The sequence below is a fragment of the Stegodyphus dumicola genome, chromosome 7 (genome assembly GCF_044657685.1).
Source record: "Stegodyphus dumicola isolate Sdum_Otavi_A_Nest chromosome 7, ASM4465768v1".
Lineage (NCBI taxonomy): Eukaryota > Metazoa > Arthropoda > Arachnida > Araneae > Eresidae > Stegodyphus > Stegodyphus dumicola.
Window position 1 is genome coordinate 65,245,034 of NC_140774.1, and position 16,690 is coordinate 65,261,723.

General features: G+C 32.2%; 1 protein-coding gene across 3 annotated transcripts in view; it reads left to right on the top strand.

The window, feature by feature from the left end:
* The window catches only part of LOC118188575 (glutamate receptor ionotropic, NMDA 2C-like), a 938,424-nt gene that overhangs the window by 909,793 nt on the left and 11,941 nt on the right, over positions 1 to 16,690 (top strand). For all 3 annotated transcript variants that reach the window (XM_085820356.1, XM_085820357.1, XM_085820355.1), the window contains one exon: positions 14,536 to 14,708. In XM_085820356.1, coding sequence (XP_085676482.1) covers positions 14,536 to 14,708 — 173 coding nt within the window. The remainder of the gene's footprint in view (positions 1 to 14,535; positions 14,709 to 16,690) is intronic.

A 16,690-nucleotide genomic window follows, 5' to 3' on the forward strand; every position in this document is an offset into this window, starting at 1 on the left:
ATTGTTTTACAGTCTCTAGAAATTTCAAAATATTATAAAGATCAGTTAAGATTTTCAAGATATTATAAACAGCAGATTTTTCTAATGTTAAATTTTAAATACTGCGTCAAACATATAATGAACGAAAAATCGTGAGTTTTTGGAACTTATCAAAATTCAATAAAATTATATTTAGTATCTGGAAGAAATTTTATTTTTAAGATTACATTTTTGACTTTTCTGAAATGCAAAAATGTAAGTTAACGTATAAAAGCAGGAATATAAGAGCCAGTAGAACGAGAATATATGCCAGAAATCAGTAAAATTATCTTCATCTTTAAATTTAAAAAATAATCTCTGAGTTTTAAAAATTTCGCTGTGAAATATTGTACCCTTGTTATCAGGTTCAATGTTCCGTCTTACTTTCTTCGGGAACATGCAAGGCCCTGACTCGGAACAGAGAGCTTACTAAAGCTATGTTCAATAACTGTGGGAAGTACACAGGATACACAAGAAGGGTATACAAAACCCTTTATTTTTCTCTATTTACAATAACTTCCGTACTTCGGAATACAGAGACCCACTACTTGGGGTCTAAACGTAAGAATATAAAAATATAACTAAATGCTAACTTAACTTTGAAATAATAAACGTGGAAGATTGGCCTTATATTAGCAGGAAGCCGTATGTAGTACAGAGAACTGTGAACACTACAATACGTTTAAAATTATCAAGAGGATTTAAACCTCTGGCCTGGAAGGCAACCAGCAACTGAGTAAAACTTCTAAGGTAAGCGGCCTGCTTCGACTAACTGCTTCCTCTCTCTCGCTTGGCAAAAAGCCACAACTTAAATACTTGGCTTTCGCCAGACAAACTTTGCATAAATACGTTAACGCTTATAATTCTGGCCGGAAGTAGAAAATAAGAAGTGATAGTAAAGATTTAAAATAAAATAAAGGTTAGTAAACTTAAGATCCTTACATTGTAACAAATACGTCTGTGTGCGAAACCGTAAGAAAATTAATTTAAAAAAATGTGTCAAAAGTTGACTTAAATCTTTGGGACAAACAAACAGAGAAACGAACTTAAAAAAACCATGTTTAAAAAGGAATTAAAAAATAAACTATGAAATTAATAGCAATAGATACATCATTCAGATCCTTTAGCAGTTAGGAACTCGATATCATAAACTGAGTGAAAATTAGCTGAAAGAACAAAATAGTGTATCAGAAATTACTCTTAAACTTAATTTGCGGCCGTGTTTCATTTGGCTGCATTCAGAATTTCGATGTATGCCTAAATAAAACATTTCACTCTTAGAACATTCCCAAATTTCTAAAATCATGTTAGTTGCTCATATATTGTTTTATCTCTCTTAAAAACATGATATGAATCAAACCATAATTCCTAAAACGAAATTATTTCCTTTCCTTAGTTTTCACTTTATTCAGTTCTCATCAGATAGCAAAATTAGTTTTATATGTATAGTCAAACTTTTCTTTTTATATATTTATCGTGTTTCGGAACAGACAGCACATTAATGCATTAATAAACTTTGATATTCCAAACTGTACAATTTTCATGTATAACAGGACAAAATTAGATCTACAGAAGAAATTAGTAAAGCTAATAACTTTAATCGAATATTAATTATTTGCATGTAAATGCCTGCCATCAGCGAGGTAAAGATAATAACGAAAAGACTAATTCAATTATCAGAATAAGCTGTTATTTCACAAATAAAAGGGTAAACATTTTTAATAATAAATGAACATCGACTTCTATCAATTATAAGAAATTTAAATTTAACAAACACTGTCAAAGAAGAAGGAAGTCCTATTATTTCAGCGATGTTATAGTATAGCGTTAGAAAAGCCTACAGTTTTGTTGATCATTATGTAAAGGAGATAATGATTCAAATCTTAATAAATCTGCAGTTTCTGAAATCTATAAAATATTGCATTATGAAGAAGGTTGCTTTTTAAATGATTCACTTCATTACGCTATAGATAGATAAAATACTGTTGCACAACGAAAGATAACTGAATGTCTCCAGAATGGGTAATTGGTCAAACTGTAGGTTGAAAATAAACTTATGCAAAGAAAACTGGATGATTATGTCATAGTGTAATGAATCCTTGATCATTCTCTGATGATTCCTCAGAGAAAATGACCTTGTGCTAGATTATGAATTAATGAGAAGTTCACAGTATTGTGAATGTTATTCTAAAGCGAAATTTTAACTTGGCTTCTGTCTTATTTTGATTATGAAAGAACAAGTTATACTTCATATGTCTATTATTCGATCAGATTTGATGTCTTAAAAATGTACAACACGAGAACGTATTATTGACGTTAATCTTTTTAAACTTTAAAGCCAAAAACAAAATATTTGTGTGAGATTATTAAAGCATTTACATAATTGTCTGCTAGTAAACTGCAAAACGGTATTTTTTAAGGATGCCTTTTAGGTACTGGTAACGATAAGAAAAAGAACATTTCTCAGATGTTTTAGTATTTTTTGTATGTATGCACAGGACAATATTTTGTTATTTTAAGTATTTGTTTATTGTATTAAAATCTTAATTATTTAATTCAAATAGCCGTCGAAAACATATTAGTATGCCTTAATTTAGTTTTCTTTAGAAACTGGATTCCGATTTTAATCTTCTAAATTCCGATTCTGAATGATGACCTACTAAATTATTCATAGTAATTAATACATAATGCTGTACCATTTTGTAACTGAACTTTTCTTCTGTGTCCCTTCATTGGACAATAAAATTTCATAGCTTTCTTAACTTTACAACCAATTACACTACCGTCGTTTTTCTTCATTTGGGCATCTCCACCTCACTAGACATAGATATGATGCATACAATGTAGGTACCTTCAATTCCAAAGCAAAACGTTATGCAATAGCACCTAAGAAAATATCAAGAAAATATCAAGATCAGTTTTTATGAAATAAGCTTTTATTCAAAATTCGTAAAATAATTAATGAATTATATTTAGAATTATGAAAAAAATGTCTGAAAGAGGTCACATTTTAACGATCGCCCCAAAACGAATTTGTTAAGGTTTTTTACGCTGTCTCTAAGCTCGCAGTCTACCAATCTTCTACTTCACTCACTCCTGTTAACCCATTTCTTTTTGTCTTTTTAGCTTTATTATTAAGCATAATTTTCTCTGTACTTACGCCATATACAACAGCAAAATCACAAGATTTCTAAAAGCAGCACAGCAGGATATTCTCGACATATATACATACAGTGTTAAGTGTTGGTTCTTATCGTTACCAGTACCTAACATTTTTATGTTTTTCTTTTTTTTTTTTTTTTTTCTTTTTTTTATATCAATCCTCAATTTTCATAGCAAGATGATTTGCAAAACTTTTTTTTCATCTTTTTTAATGTTAATGCTTTGTGTGTTAACTTTATTTATTAAATACTATATTCTTCATGATTACGCCACATAAAATTCGATTCAACAGCAAAATCGCAAAATGTTAGAAAAAACATATGTTTAGAATTTCCGCTATGTAATCTCGCGCTCTGGAGATAAAAATGTTTCATGCCGTGCAATGCTGCAACTGCTGGCTTTCAGATCGTCGAGTTTGTAAATAAAAAATTCACTGAAGTTTTATAAAATATGAAATATAAAATTCGAAACTCTAAATTTGGGCTTCGAAGTGCGCATGATCGGGTAGAAGACTACGTTATTCAAAATTTGATGGCTTTAGCTATCGTCGTTTTTCTATAATGCAAGGATCATACATATATACATACAGATTGTTCCTTTTTTAATTTCTTTAAAAGTAACATTTGTTCGCAACAATTTGAAAATTGATACAGCCGTTTATAGTGGACGATGCAAAATCTCGGTTCGAGACCAATAGCCTATAAGGGCTAAGGCTCTTTTGGCCTAAAATTACAGAGCATATCAAATTCATTTTTTATAAATAATGAAAGTAAATCAAGACTGATATTTTATTCAAATCTATAGCCAAATAAACTGAAACGAAAGGATTAAAGTCATATAGTTGACGAAGGGAAAATATAAGTTTATTAAAAACGAAGCATATTAAAGTAGCAATTTATCTGTCATATGTTCTTTATAGTGCTTGTTATTCTTTATAGTGCTTGTTCGAACGAAATTTCATGTCATCATTTGACAAAATTCAACGAAAAACTGGTATTAGAAGTATATTTTTTAAATAAGCTCTTTTATGTACGAAAGCTCTTTTATGTACGAGATATACGAGATATACATATACGAGATATCATGAAACCAGCCGTATAATACTTAATGTTGTGCGAAAATTTTAATATTCGCATGATTCAACATTTATTCAGATTTTATTGGGAAAGGAATGCAATCCATGTGTTTCCCCCATACCCTGCAAAATTAATTATTCCATACTCCAGATTTAGTTACTATTTTGACAGATTCGCTGATGTGTGCAATAATAGAATTCTGAAAATAACACAGAAAATCCAAGTAATTTTATTCTAATCATCAGCACGTTACTCTCCAATATTTAAAACGGAAAAATTAATTTAAGCACTCGTCTGACAATTTACTAAACTATTTTTCTTTTTAGTATTTAGTCACTATATTCATTGACTTTGCTCGATCCTAACTATGACTTCATTTATTTCCGTTACTTTTACGTGAAATTATTTCAGGAATAGTTTTTCTGGTAATGCTGATTATCAGTCCCGAAAGAGGACGTTATAACTGTTTTCTTATTAGGGCAGTCTGGAGCAATGCTAATTAACAAATGAAACGCAAAGCGTAGCACTGTGATAGATTATTTCTTAATCCCCGAGTTCTATCAGCTTAAAATTTGGTAAATACGCGAAATTTCAAAATGAATCTTCCTCATTTTGTAATGCACACTGGGAAAAACCATATAAAATCCGATGAAGCTACTTCTTTTCGCTGAGAATATACCCTGGCCGAATAAACTATAAGATATTATTTCTCATTATGCCGACATAATTTAACTAACTGAAATTTCCTCGTTTGAAAACGTTGCAAATTTTACATATCTGTTGTCGTATATGTCTTAAGAATAACATTTTTTAGCGGATCTACTTTTTTGAAGGATCGAATTCAGTACGCAATAGGTGTGTTTAAAATACCTTGAATCATTTTATTTTGAACTGTTCGAAGAATTTTTCGTTCTGTGTTCGGTATGCTTTCTCAGATAAAGAATACTTGTTTAAGTATAATTTCTATTAATGTTCTTGAAACTCTTTTCGTGTATTTCAAAACTGGTATTTACAAATAACAATGAGACCTCTGTTGAAATAGCAAATGCAGTATCATTGCTACTGAGAAATACGAAATACTTTTATTGCACCGAGAAATAACATATTATACATTTTCAAAAGAGGGATTATATTTGCCGGGTGTTAAGCAATAATGCGTCGACTTCTAAAGCAATCTTTAATATATTTTGTTTCCTTTATATAATTGCAGAAACGCATCGAAATGATTTTAATCGAATGACTATATGTAAAGAGAATATAGATATATCCATGAACCTTATCTGTATTTATCTATAAAACATAAATATTTTCATTGAAATTTGTGAATCTGATGGAATAATCCAATCGGATGGAATAATTCTTGCGACATGTAGTGTTTAAAGTTTCTGACGGGTAGATATGAGTGGTGTCTCCTATAGGATGAATTTTGCATATTCTCGATTCTGACATACGACTATGAAAATAGTCACTTGAAGAATACCGATCTACGTATACGTCACAAAGAAGCCTCTTTGCGGTTTTGAAGTAAATGCAGGCATTCACATCGAAATATGGACAAAATATTAGATTATAAATATTGCGAATTAATCCAACAGACCCGAAACGACTCACATACGCTGGTGTATGAAAACAAAAATTCAATCGCAACCTGCAATACTTAGTATTCTTACGTCAGAATTTTAAATTATTGTGTGCATTCCCTTAGTCAAATTTTATTGCGCTCCATTTCTGTATATCGGACTTCGGACTTTCTAGATAATGAGGTTTTGCCTTATTTCGTTTGTTAACGCAAATTGTTGAAATAAAATAGGTCTGCGATTTCCAATAACTTGCGGTTTATAAATTAAACGGCGTGATAATGGAAAAAGAATATATGCTTAAAGTTTATGAAGCATACTTTTTTTTATTATTATTATTATTTTATTTCTAGACAATAGGCTTCATTTATTTCTTAATATTTACTACTGATTCTGTACTTAATCTTCTTGTAGTTTTGCGAATATAGCTTCACATTTTGCACAGTTTTTAAGGTCTTTCTCGCTCTTTCTGAGTGGATTAAATGAACATTTAAAGGTTTATTTTAACATTAGTGAGTTATATTATGCGATGAGAATCAATGAGATTTTGAAAATATTTCCTAAGCTGCCACCTATATTAAGTATACTGTTGTCTTGGCGGCATTTATCGAAATATCTCCCAACTAGGTGGGTTTTAGGGAAAGTCAAAGAGAGTGCATAGTATATTTATGAGCATTTTTGAAGGATTTTATCATAAAATTCGAGGTCCCATTCCCATGAGCGAGAAACATATCAAAGAATGATCTGCAAAAGCCGCTAGTCAGTTCATAATAAAAATACTCAATAATGAATTCCAAGGTGAGATTTCCACAACGATCTTAAATCACTGAGCGAAGTTTTAATTTCCATTTTTCTTAACCTACATTATGAATTTCCTGCAGCAAACTGACTATGGCATTAATGAGTTGGTGCAGACTGATTCTAAAGATGTGTATAAAACTCCCAAGACATATTTAGGTTTTTATATATTGCCATAAAGAATAATTCTATGAAAAGGGCAGATTAAATGGGAAAATATGGAAAAAGCGCCGCTTGAGCTAGTTACAGTAGCAAAATACAGAACAGCTTGAAATGTGCTCTCTTCTGTTCGTGTAAAACAAAAAGGTCTGTTTTTGATTTGCATAATGTTATATGTTTTAAGAATGATTCTTATGTATCAAAGCAAAAAATGAATGCGATACCTGTACTACAAAAAATCTTCTTGGTCTTCAAAAATGCCTATTCTTTATCACGATATATCCAACTCTGTAGTAAAAGTACTACAGTTAAAAAAAAGGTGCTAGTATACCGTAATACCCTCTTTTATCTTGATTTAACAACAAGGGAAAACATTATCAGGAATTTTTGAAGCTAAATTCGAAATACTTCAATCGGCTGTCATGGATATTGGACAACAGATTTCTAATAACACACACTATATACTACAAGCACGCGCGCATGAGGAATTTCATATTCTTCCCAAAAATCTTTCTTCCTTAGAAAATTTTAAAAAAAAGATGAGCAATTTTCGAGAAAAACAGAATGCACCCATCTGCCAATTTATGAATTCTGAAAGATACAGATTGCTGCAGAGCAATAAACTCGTTTCTTAATACAGAAGGGAAAATGCATTAAGTACCATTAGTGTTTTCTTTTAACTAAAGCAGTGAAATAATACGAAACTGTGCTCCCCCAGAAAAGGCAGTAAAAATGGACGGAACAGTTTTTGATGAGCAATAAATTTTTCGGGTCGAGAACGAGTTCGACAGTTATTGGCTATTTCTTCTTTTAAAAAATTTCTGCTCTCAGGAAAGCTAATGATAACAGTCCATAGCTACGGGCTTACTTTTAATGTGTAAAAATGAGGTAAGATGCTGAGCAGAAGGATAAAAATAAACCACGAAATATTATTATTACAATTCTAATGAAAACATTCTCTTAATGTTAGCGTGCTTAAATTAATATAGTTACTTCCTATGCAGAGAGCTCTCATGTGCTTTGCCGTAACCCAAATCCAATTACTGTATTTACCGACATAATTTTCAGCTACAGAAGCAAAGTTATTTTTTTCCATTAAGACAAATTCGCACCCCTGATTATCTGAACTATCTTTTCGCTTCTCCCCTCACTTCTAGACGAAGGCATGAAATAAATATATATATAGCAAATAGAGCAAAAAGAAATTATTCTTTAAAAGATTATCCTATCTGGGGAAAATTGTGTAAGGCAGTTAATTTATCTCATGTTAATTGAAAATGGAAAAATTGAAGCCAGATACGGAAATTATCTCTTTTATACATAGCTTTGAGTGCGAATAGTATTTAACTACTAAGAATCGAAATGTTTGCGATGACATTCATTTTTTCAAGAAGAAATTCGACTTTTAATAAATCTGTTTATGGATAACGGAGTACCCCAAATTAAAGTTCACCAGGTACTAAAAAAGCATGTATTAACTATACTTTGTAAATTACATGTTAACAATGATATGCGAAACTTACTCTAAACCGAAAGCCGGGTAAAGAAGGATTGCTTACGCACGCAGTTTACTGTAAAAGTGTAATTAATCTCTCTGTAAAACAGGTAAGCAATCTCTCATATATTATGCCTTATAATTTTAAACTAACCTGGCATTTTTTCGTTTTTTAACAAAGAGCCAGCTTTTGTCGAAGACATATTAAAGCTCAATTATGTGAAACTTTTAAACTTTTAACTAACTATTTTAATTTTTCCTCTTACAGCCAGATATCATTTTTAAAATCAAGTTTATTTACAACCAAAAATTTCGCCATTTTGTTTCACCGAGGCCAACGTCAGCCAGTTTAACCCGATGTATCTCAGAATACGTTAAAAATTACAATTACGACAGGACGGCAGTTTTCAACCAGATACTCGTCAAAATGCTCTCCCATAGGAGAATAAACACGAAACTATTTTTGTTTAACATACCAAATAAATCGTTTCCGCCCTCTCTTTACGACGGTTTCAAGATTCTTACAGAAACTGGCCATCTCCCTTTTTCACATGCGTTCAAACCACAGAATTTAGCAACTTGTGCCTTGGCTTACGTTTCCGCTTTAGAAATGTTAGCCTTTTTTCCGATCACTCTTAGACTGCATACGTAAGTTTATAAGGTATTTCTCTCGGCTTTTTAACGAGCCTTCGTGGAGTTATGGTCTGCAAGCTCAGCGCATATTGAGCGGTCCGCGGTTCGATTCCCGGCGAAGGCGTTGCATATTTTTCATCTCTCCGGTTTTTCCAATTAACCTAATGTCTCTACAAGTTCCTTTTCTCCTTTTCGTTTAGCTCCTTTTCATTTCTATATTTTTCTCATTTTCAGTAGTAAAAGCGTAATAAGAGTTAATTTTCAGTAGTAAAGTGTAATAAGATTTAAAGTTTTCTAGCACCAAAAATAATACTGATTCAATTGTAAATTTCTTATTTCAAAAATACCTGGCTTTTTAATGCTAAAATTTTAGCTAATTACTTGAGCTTAGCCCTTTTTTAATTTTGTTTATAAGATTCTTTCGTACATTATCATAGTTGTATAAAAGAATAACATTTTCGAATGTAACTGTATACAGTTTTTCTAGGTTTTTTTAGTCCAATGAGGCAATTTGTTCAGAAGGACTAATCCCAGAAGGAATTTCGTTTTGGCATTTTACGTTGGTTCACTATAAATGTCGGTTCACTTTTCAAATTCTTGCCACCAAATATTATCGCCCCGTATTATACTTAAAAAAATTAAGTAGAGAAGAACCTGCAAAAATATATGTATGTTTCTCGCATTGTAATAAAACAACGGTACCTAGAGCCATCAAATTCTGAATAACATTCGTTTCCACTCGAACATGGGCATCTGGAAGCCCAAATTTCGAATTTGGAATTTGTTTTATTACCTTTTCCATATTTTGTAAAATTTTAACGAATTTTTGATTAACAAGCTCAACGATTTAAAAGCGAACACTGACAAAACTGTACGAAAAATAAATCATTTTTATCTACAGCGCGCCAGACTGTGTATCGGAAATTTTAAAGATAAGCTGTTTTTAAAATTATTTTGCAATATTGCTATTGAACTGAATTTTATGGTTTAAGTGCGAGGAATATGATATTTAATAAATAAACGTAACACACAAAATAAGCAATTTTATGGTTGAAGTGCGAGGAACATGATATTTAATAAATAAACGTAACACACAAAATAAGCACAGTCCCTTTGCGCGCAATGCAAAATCTAAAACGCTTTCCGGTTTCTTCTTTCTTTTTTTTTTTTAATTATTATTATTATTATTATTATTATTATTATTATCCCAAAGGAGCATTATCTCAGAAAGGCTATTAATTTAATTTTGGCACTTTACGTCAATTCGCTGTAAACGGCGAATCACTTTTGAAATTGTTGTTATCAAATATTATCGCTCTGTATTTAAAGAAATCAAATAATGAAGAATCTGCATAAATGTATTTATGTTTCTCGCATTGTGATAAAACAACGGTACACTGTGCGGAAAAAAAGAAGAATTTTTCTCTGCAGCGCACGAGACTGTGTATCGAAAATTTTTAGATATGCTCATTTTAAAATTATTTTGCGATACTGCTGTTGAATTGAATTTTAAGGTTTAAGTACAAAGAACACGCTATTAATAAATAAAGGTACCTCTCAAAACGTTAGAACATGATATGTAATAAATAAAAGTACCACCCAAAATGTTTTCAGAATTTTTTTTACAATTTTCTATTTCATATTTTGTAAAGCATTTATGAGTTTTGATTAAGAAACTCAATGATTTCAAAGCGAGCAACGCCAACACTGTACGGCAAAAAAACATTTTATCTCCAGCGCGCTAGACTGTGTATCAGAAATTCTAGAGATATGCTCTTTTAAATATTTTGCGATATTCTTGTTGGATTGAATTTGACGGTTTAAGTGCGAAGAACGTGATATTTAATAAAATTATAAAATATGAAAATCTTTCGCTTTGGTTCCTTAATACAAAGCTTTCAATGTATTTTTTCTTATTATTTTATATCTTTCTTATTTCTGAATTATTATTATTATTTTATATCTATTATGTTTTATTCTAAATTATTATTCTTATTCTTTTATATCTTTCTTATTTCTAAATTATTATCTTAAGTTTCATGTGCATTCATCATTATATTACTCCATTTGATTTTATCCCACCAACGGCTGCGTCACAAAGTCGCTCAACACTGGTAGTGCGGTCAGGGTTTCGGAACTCTACGAGCGGGCTAGCTTCATGAGCGTTTTCGTGTTTTTTCTCATGTGTAACTTGTGTACGAGCTAGTTTTCCTTAGGAAGTCCTCCAGGAAGGCAACCCTCCCATTAGGAAGAAAACCGTCGAACACTCTGCCATAATTAAGTAAACCAAACCTTTTGATTTTATTCATAAGTACGCTTGAGTTTTAAACTTCGTTTGGGCTATAACTTGTGTTTGCGTCTATCCTATGTTCGGCCCATTGTAACCTTTGTTATCATGTCCCAGAAACCCACTGCCAAAATCATTTCTCAGAGCCATGCTGTACATTTCGTGTGTGTTTTTCATACAGCAATAGTGTTTTTTTTTTTTTTTTTTTTTTTTTTTTTTAGTACAATAGACTGAGTCATTATACGTCTTAAAAATAGCCTGATATTAATTGTGCCTATAAACTTACAAGCAATTCTAACTTTTTTATATTATTAACTAGAAAGCCCGACTGGTCATACGAAATGACCGCTCTTCTAGATATTATAAATTGTAATTAAAATGATTTTGTGCAAAGGTGTCTGGTAATTCGAATTGAATTACCCAGGGCACGGGGCGAGGACGCCTCTTTGCTTACTGCCCCACGGGGTTTCCTCTTTCTACTTGCTTAGTTGCTATATGTAATGCTATATTTATATACAAAAGCAAATGGGTTAATGTCTTAAAATAATTCTTCCATTTCATTAAATAAGGTCTCAGGAACTCTTTTATTCCATTCTAAACGTGCCGAACTGGCTTCTGAGGGATCAAGTATATATAACTGAGCAAACTTTCTTTTCCTGTCAGAAGGATGCAAAGTTCCAGTTTCATGGTAAACTTGACCATGAAGTGGAAAGCAATAAATTCCTGGTCCAAACAAGTCACTTGGTTTGTTTCCCATGGACTCAAAAGCAAACGAACTATTAATGGATCGAATGCTATCCACGTACTGTTTGCTATTTGGAAGGGGGGATTCTGATTAGTCAATAATTTATTTAAGAGTGGTGGCTAATTCTCAGTTAGTGGAACTACAATGTTTCCGTACTTGCAACATTGAGAAAATCTTTTCTTGCCACGGTCAAATCGATTAGTTTCTAACGAATGCTAAAAATTTAAAGCTTCTCCTTTTGAAACTGTTTTAATCCTTTTTGCGTTTCGGTCAGCATTACTCTGTCTCTTTTTTTTTTTTTTTTTTTTTTTTCATTTCTTTCCTGCCTTTGTTCAAGGGGCTCATTTGTCGTGACAGGCTAATGCAAACAAATGTTCCCCTTCCCCCCGACACGCAAAAATTTGCATTCAGTTGTAAACCATTTCAAAAACAGATGATTGTTAATGCAAACAAATGTTCACGTTCCCCTGACACGCTCAATTTGCGTTCAGCTGAAAATTCAGTTTAAAATACAATGTCGAAATAAAATCGGGCAAAATTTGAAACTCTTTATGCGAAAGGATATTTAGCATAGAAGTTTGAGTAAACCTACCTGATGAAATGTACTACGCACAACTCGTTAGTTGGTTTCGTCTCCTTTAATTTCTCAACGTTTGCAAGTTTCTAGCTAATTTCAACAACTGTATGAATTAAAAATATTTAAATGTTCTTAAATACCATAATAATTTAATTAAAACAATGATAACTTCATGTATGGTATCAGTGTATATGGACTCTTTGAATGCCGTGACAACTTCACCCCATTGGCTAATACAGTTACGCAAGCAAGCCGCATATAATAAAGTACGCACAGCAACCGATTAACTATTGGCGATAAACAGACACTTAAGCCGCATACAATAAAGATATTATAATACAATGAGATAGAAAGTTCCGATTTTAGATCATTACATTGTGTTTTATCATAAATCAATCTTCTTATTTTTTATAACAAAATAACTGAAAATGTCCAAGTTATTAGGAGTTGATGTGCCTATAGTCTAAGTTAATGTGCCTGTAGGGACGGGCAAAATTAATATTGTTAAAAGCTGTGCTTAGTCGTAATGACGGCACCTCCTTTAACTAGTCAAATTCACATGATAATGGCAACCATGCAATAAAAACTTCAGTGCAATTGGAGTAAATGTTTTATAACTCTCAACGCAATCAATACTGCTCAACGCTGTACCTTCAGATAGTTGCGGGATCCGGACGATACCCGATTAGTCTATGCAAGCCGTCCGGGTGTCTAGACCTGCTCTCATCTCTCATCTGCTCAACGCAATCTTCGGTAAACTTACGTGACATAGCCAACTGTTGCAAAATGTATCATTCCTGTGTTTAAACAGCTTAAGGACTCTACTAAATAGTAAGCATGATGACCGAATACACAAACAAAGCCAAAGAACAGTTGAGACAATCATGCTTGAAGAGTCGAAGAAAAAACCGATTCTTTGTCGAAATTTCGAACACGGGATTGTTAAAACCATTATTCAAAACTATCTTCGTAAGTCTGCATGTATATAAAATTCAGTTTAAGTCCACGAATTAATTGCTGCATTTTGAATTTATGACTTAAATACTAATTGCAATGTAAGATGCCGAATATTTTAAGGAAGGTAATTTTCAGAGATAGCGCAACTTTTGTGTGAGTTAAACGTCTCATTTGGGTAATTCCCGATTAGTAATTGCAGAATGAAATTGCAATCCCTACAGCAGAATGAAATTGAAGAGCACATATGGAATTAGCAGAAAGTAAATTTTTGATGCGGATTGATGTATAAACGCATAATTATGTTATCTTCATTGACAGACACTCTCCTGAAATGACTCTTTGAATATACTACAAGTGTATTTTTTTCTGGATGGAAAGCATCAAATGGACAATAAAATTTTATAACAGCTGTCATTTTTCGGAAAGAAAGCGCTTCTCTGCATTGCAATAGCCATATACATCGCTTCTTGAATGGTGTTTCCGGATCACTGGATACGAACGTCGATCCCAGCATTAGATCCCTAGATGTTCTAACGGCTTTTCCATGTGGATATGCGTAAAGTTCATTCTGCATTCTAGTTTCTGGAGAAAATTCGTGGCCTAAACTACTTTTGAAACAAATTTATCGTAGCTGTTCCTAATCAACAACAACTCTTTGACATCTTCAGAGTAGTCATCGGAACTCATATTGATGTTATATATTTTCATATTTTAACGTTGCATATTTTTAAAAATTTTAAACCATGTTCAAATTTTTAGTATTTTTGTTTATTGTGTAGAATACATCAAGCTGCTTCAAGTACGTTTTCTAATGTAAATATTTAGAATAAGGTCCATCTTTTTCGATATATATTAGCAGTCTTAATTGAACCACATGAAAAGGAGCAATAAATATAGATATTAATTATATTCATATTTTTTTAAAAGTAAAATCAGAATATGGTGGTCATATTTTTATTGATAATTTTGTGTAAGTTTTATTTCAAAAATAATTATTCAGATAATACCTGTTATACTCCATTCTTGATTCTATTCCAAATTGTATTTCCAGAGCATGGGCAAGTCCTTGAGCTTCCGTGGCGCTGTTTACGAAGCCCAGGACCTGATCAAGCACCACCGATGCAAGGATCCGGTCTGTGATACGCAGCTCTGGAAGGTGAAGCATGAACTGGACATGGCTCGAATCCGTATACGAAAGCTCGAGAATTATATTCTTCAGTTAACGTAAGTGATATGCGTCTTGATAATCTTAATTTTTATATCGCCTTATGGAGATAACAACACGAATTTGCCCTGCTGATCAGAGATTCAGAGATTCTATTTTATTATTTTCCCTTCTCCTTCCGTCGTAACAGCTATTGCAATCTTTAAGCAAAATTCTTTTCCCATATTTCACTTGAATTACTGCTTGATTGTTCAATGGAAGTTTTCTGTTTATTTGGTGAATGACTGTGAATGATTCTAAAACCGAAATGTGTAAATCATTTAGTAAATTTTCAAGTTTATGATTTCAACAAAATTTCCTTTGACAGACGATGAAACAATTACTGATCAGTCGATAAGATGACAATGATAGTAGGTTCGGTGAAAGAGAAAATGAAGATAAGTTTTAAAAAGAAAAATAATATTTATGACGAAGTCACATTAAATTTAAGATTGGAATTATTGCAATCGTATAAAAACAGATAAGGGATTTCATCTGAGTCTTTTGACGACAAGTTTTTGCTAACACACTTTTGTAACATGACTAAGCAATTCAAGACAGGCAATCAGACAAGAAACCATTTCAGTTCAGTTTGTCTGTTAAGAGAGAGAATATTATGATTGGTTGTTCTCGTTGTGGAATATTTCCATTGGCTGAGATGCTTAACTTTTGGTTTAATTGTACTAACTTATAAATAGCGGAAATTCGTGAATCCTGTGGCTGTTTTCGCTTTTACCTTTTTGCTTTTTCGCTTTCTGAAGCTGGTAAAATCGCTGCTGCTGCTGCTTTTTACGCCAGCAGCAGCAGAAATTCTTATTTTTCACCAACAACTCCCTACTAGAATGAGATTCTAGTATCGTATTTTATGTAACTGAAGTAGAACTAGTATTTAATGAGGAAGTTCAGTCATTTCTATTGAAGAGCTCAGAAGTTCTTGGTAAAGCGGATTCTGCCTTAAGCCCACGGTGTTACTTTAAGTTACGTTTACGTTGTTACATTTCACTATCTTACTACGAACGGCCGTAGTTTTATGTGCCAGTTATTATTCGCCGGTGAGGTTTAATTACGGGCCAACTCGGTTAGTTATCTTTTCACAGCTTCGGGTAAAGCTTAGTTAGATTTGGTTTGGTTTCTTATCTCATCTTAAGTTAAAACCCAAGTAGACGCTTTCTTGCCAACCCGAGAAGGGGTCAGCTGTTAGCATTTGAGTGAATATAAAGGTATTTTAACCCTTCTTTGGACTTATTCTTGTATAGTTATAAGGCGACCAGCGAATAATCGCTAGATAACGTTCTAGTACCCAAGGACACGTTAATTGGCTAGAACGTGATAAAGTGTTCTCTCACACCTAACACCATAATAGTTGCAGTTAATCCTTTAATGAAATTGTTTATTGAATGATCGGTTGCAGGATCACAAACTACTGAATTGCTTAAAGATTCTACAGACGTGCAATTTCACAAGAAAGGACTTGGAAATGCAATGGAATCGACAATGAAGAAAAATGTCCCCCTTCAAGAGCTAATTTACATTCCACTACAAAATAGCTAACTTGAGAAACAGTGCAATATTCGAGAAATAGAGTAACTTTCCTCTAAGTTTCACCTCTTTTGAGAAATGCCTTAAAACAGCGTAGTGTTAGCTGGGAGCCTAACATTCAATACACACATTTCTAAACATTCAATTATTATCTATTGTTTCACTTTGGCCAAAATTTACTTTTTATACAAGGTTAAATTTAAGACACTTCAAAACTGACATTTACAATTTCTACTTTCAACACAAAAATTTTCAGATATTTAACACATCACGTTTTAAATTCATTTTACATCATTATTCTAGTTGCTATTCACAATTTACCATCTTTTCGTATAATCTTAATTTTAAGTAAGATATTTACAACTAAGTTCTCGCCACTTGCGAATTAAAATTTTTCTTCTTTCAAAACATTTAGCAACTTACAACTACATGACATAAATTGAACTTTCCATGTAAAATAAGC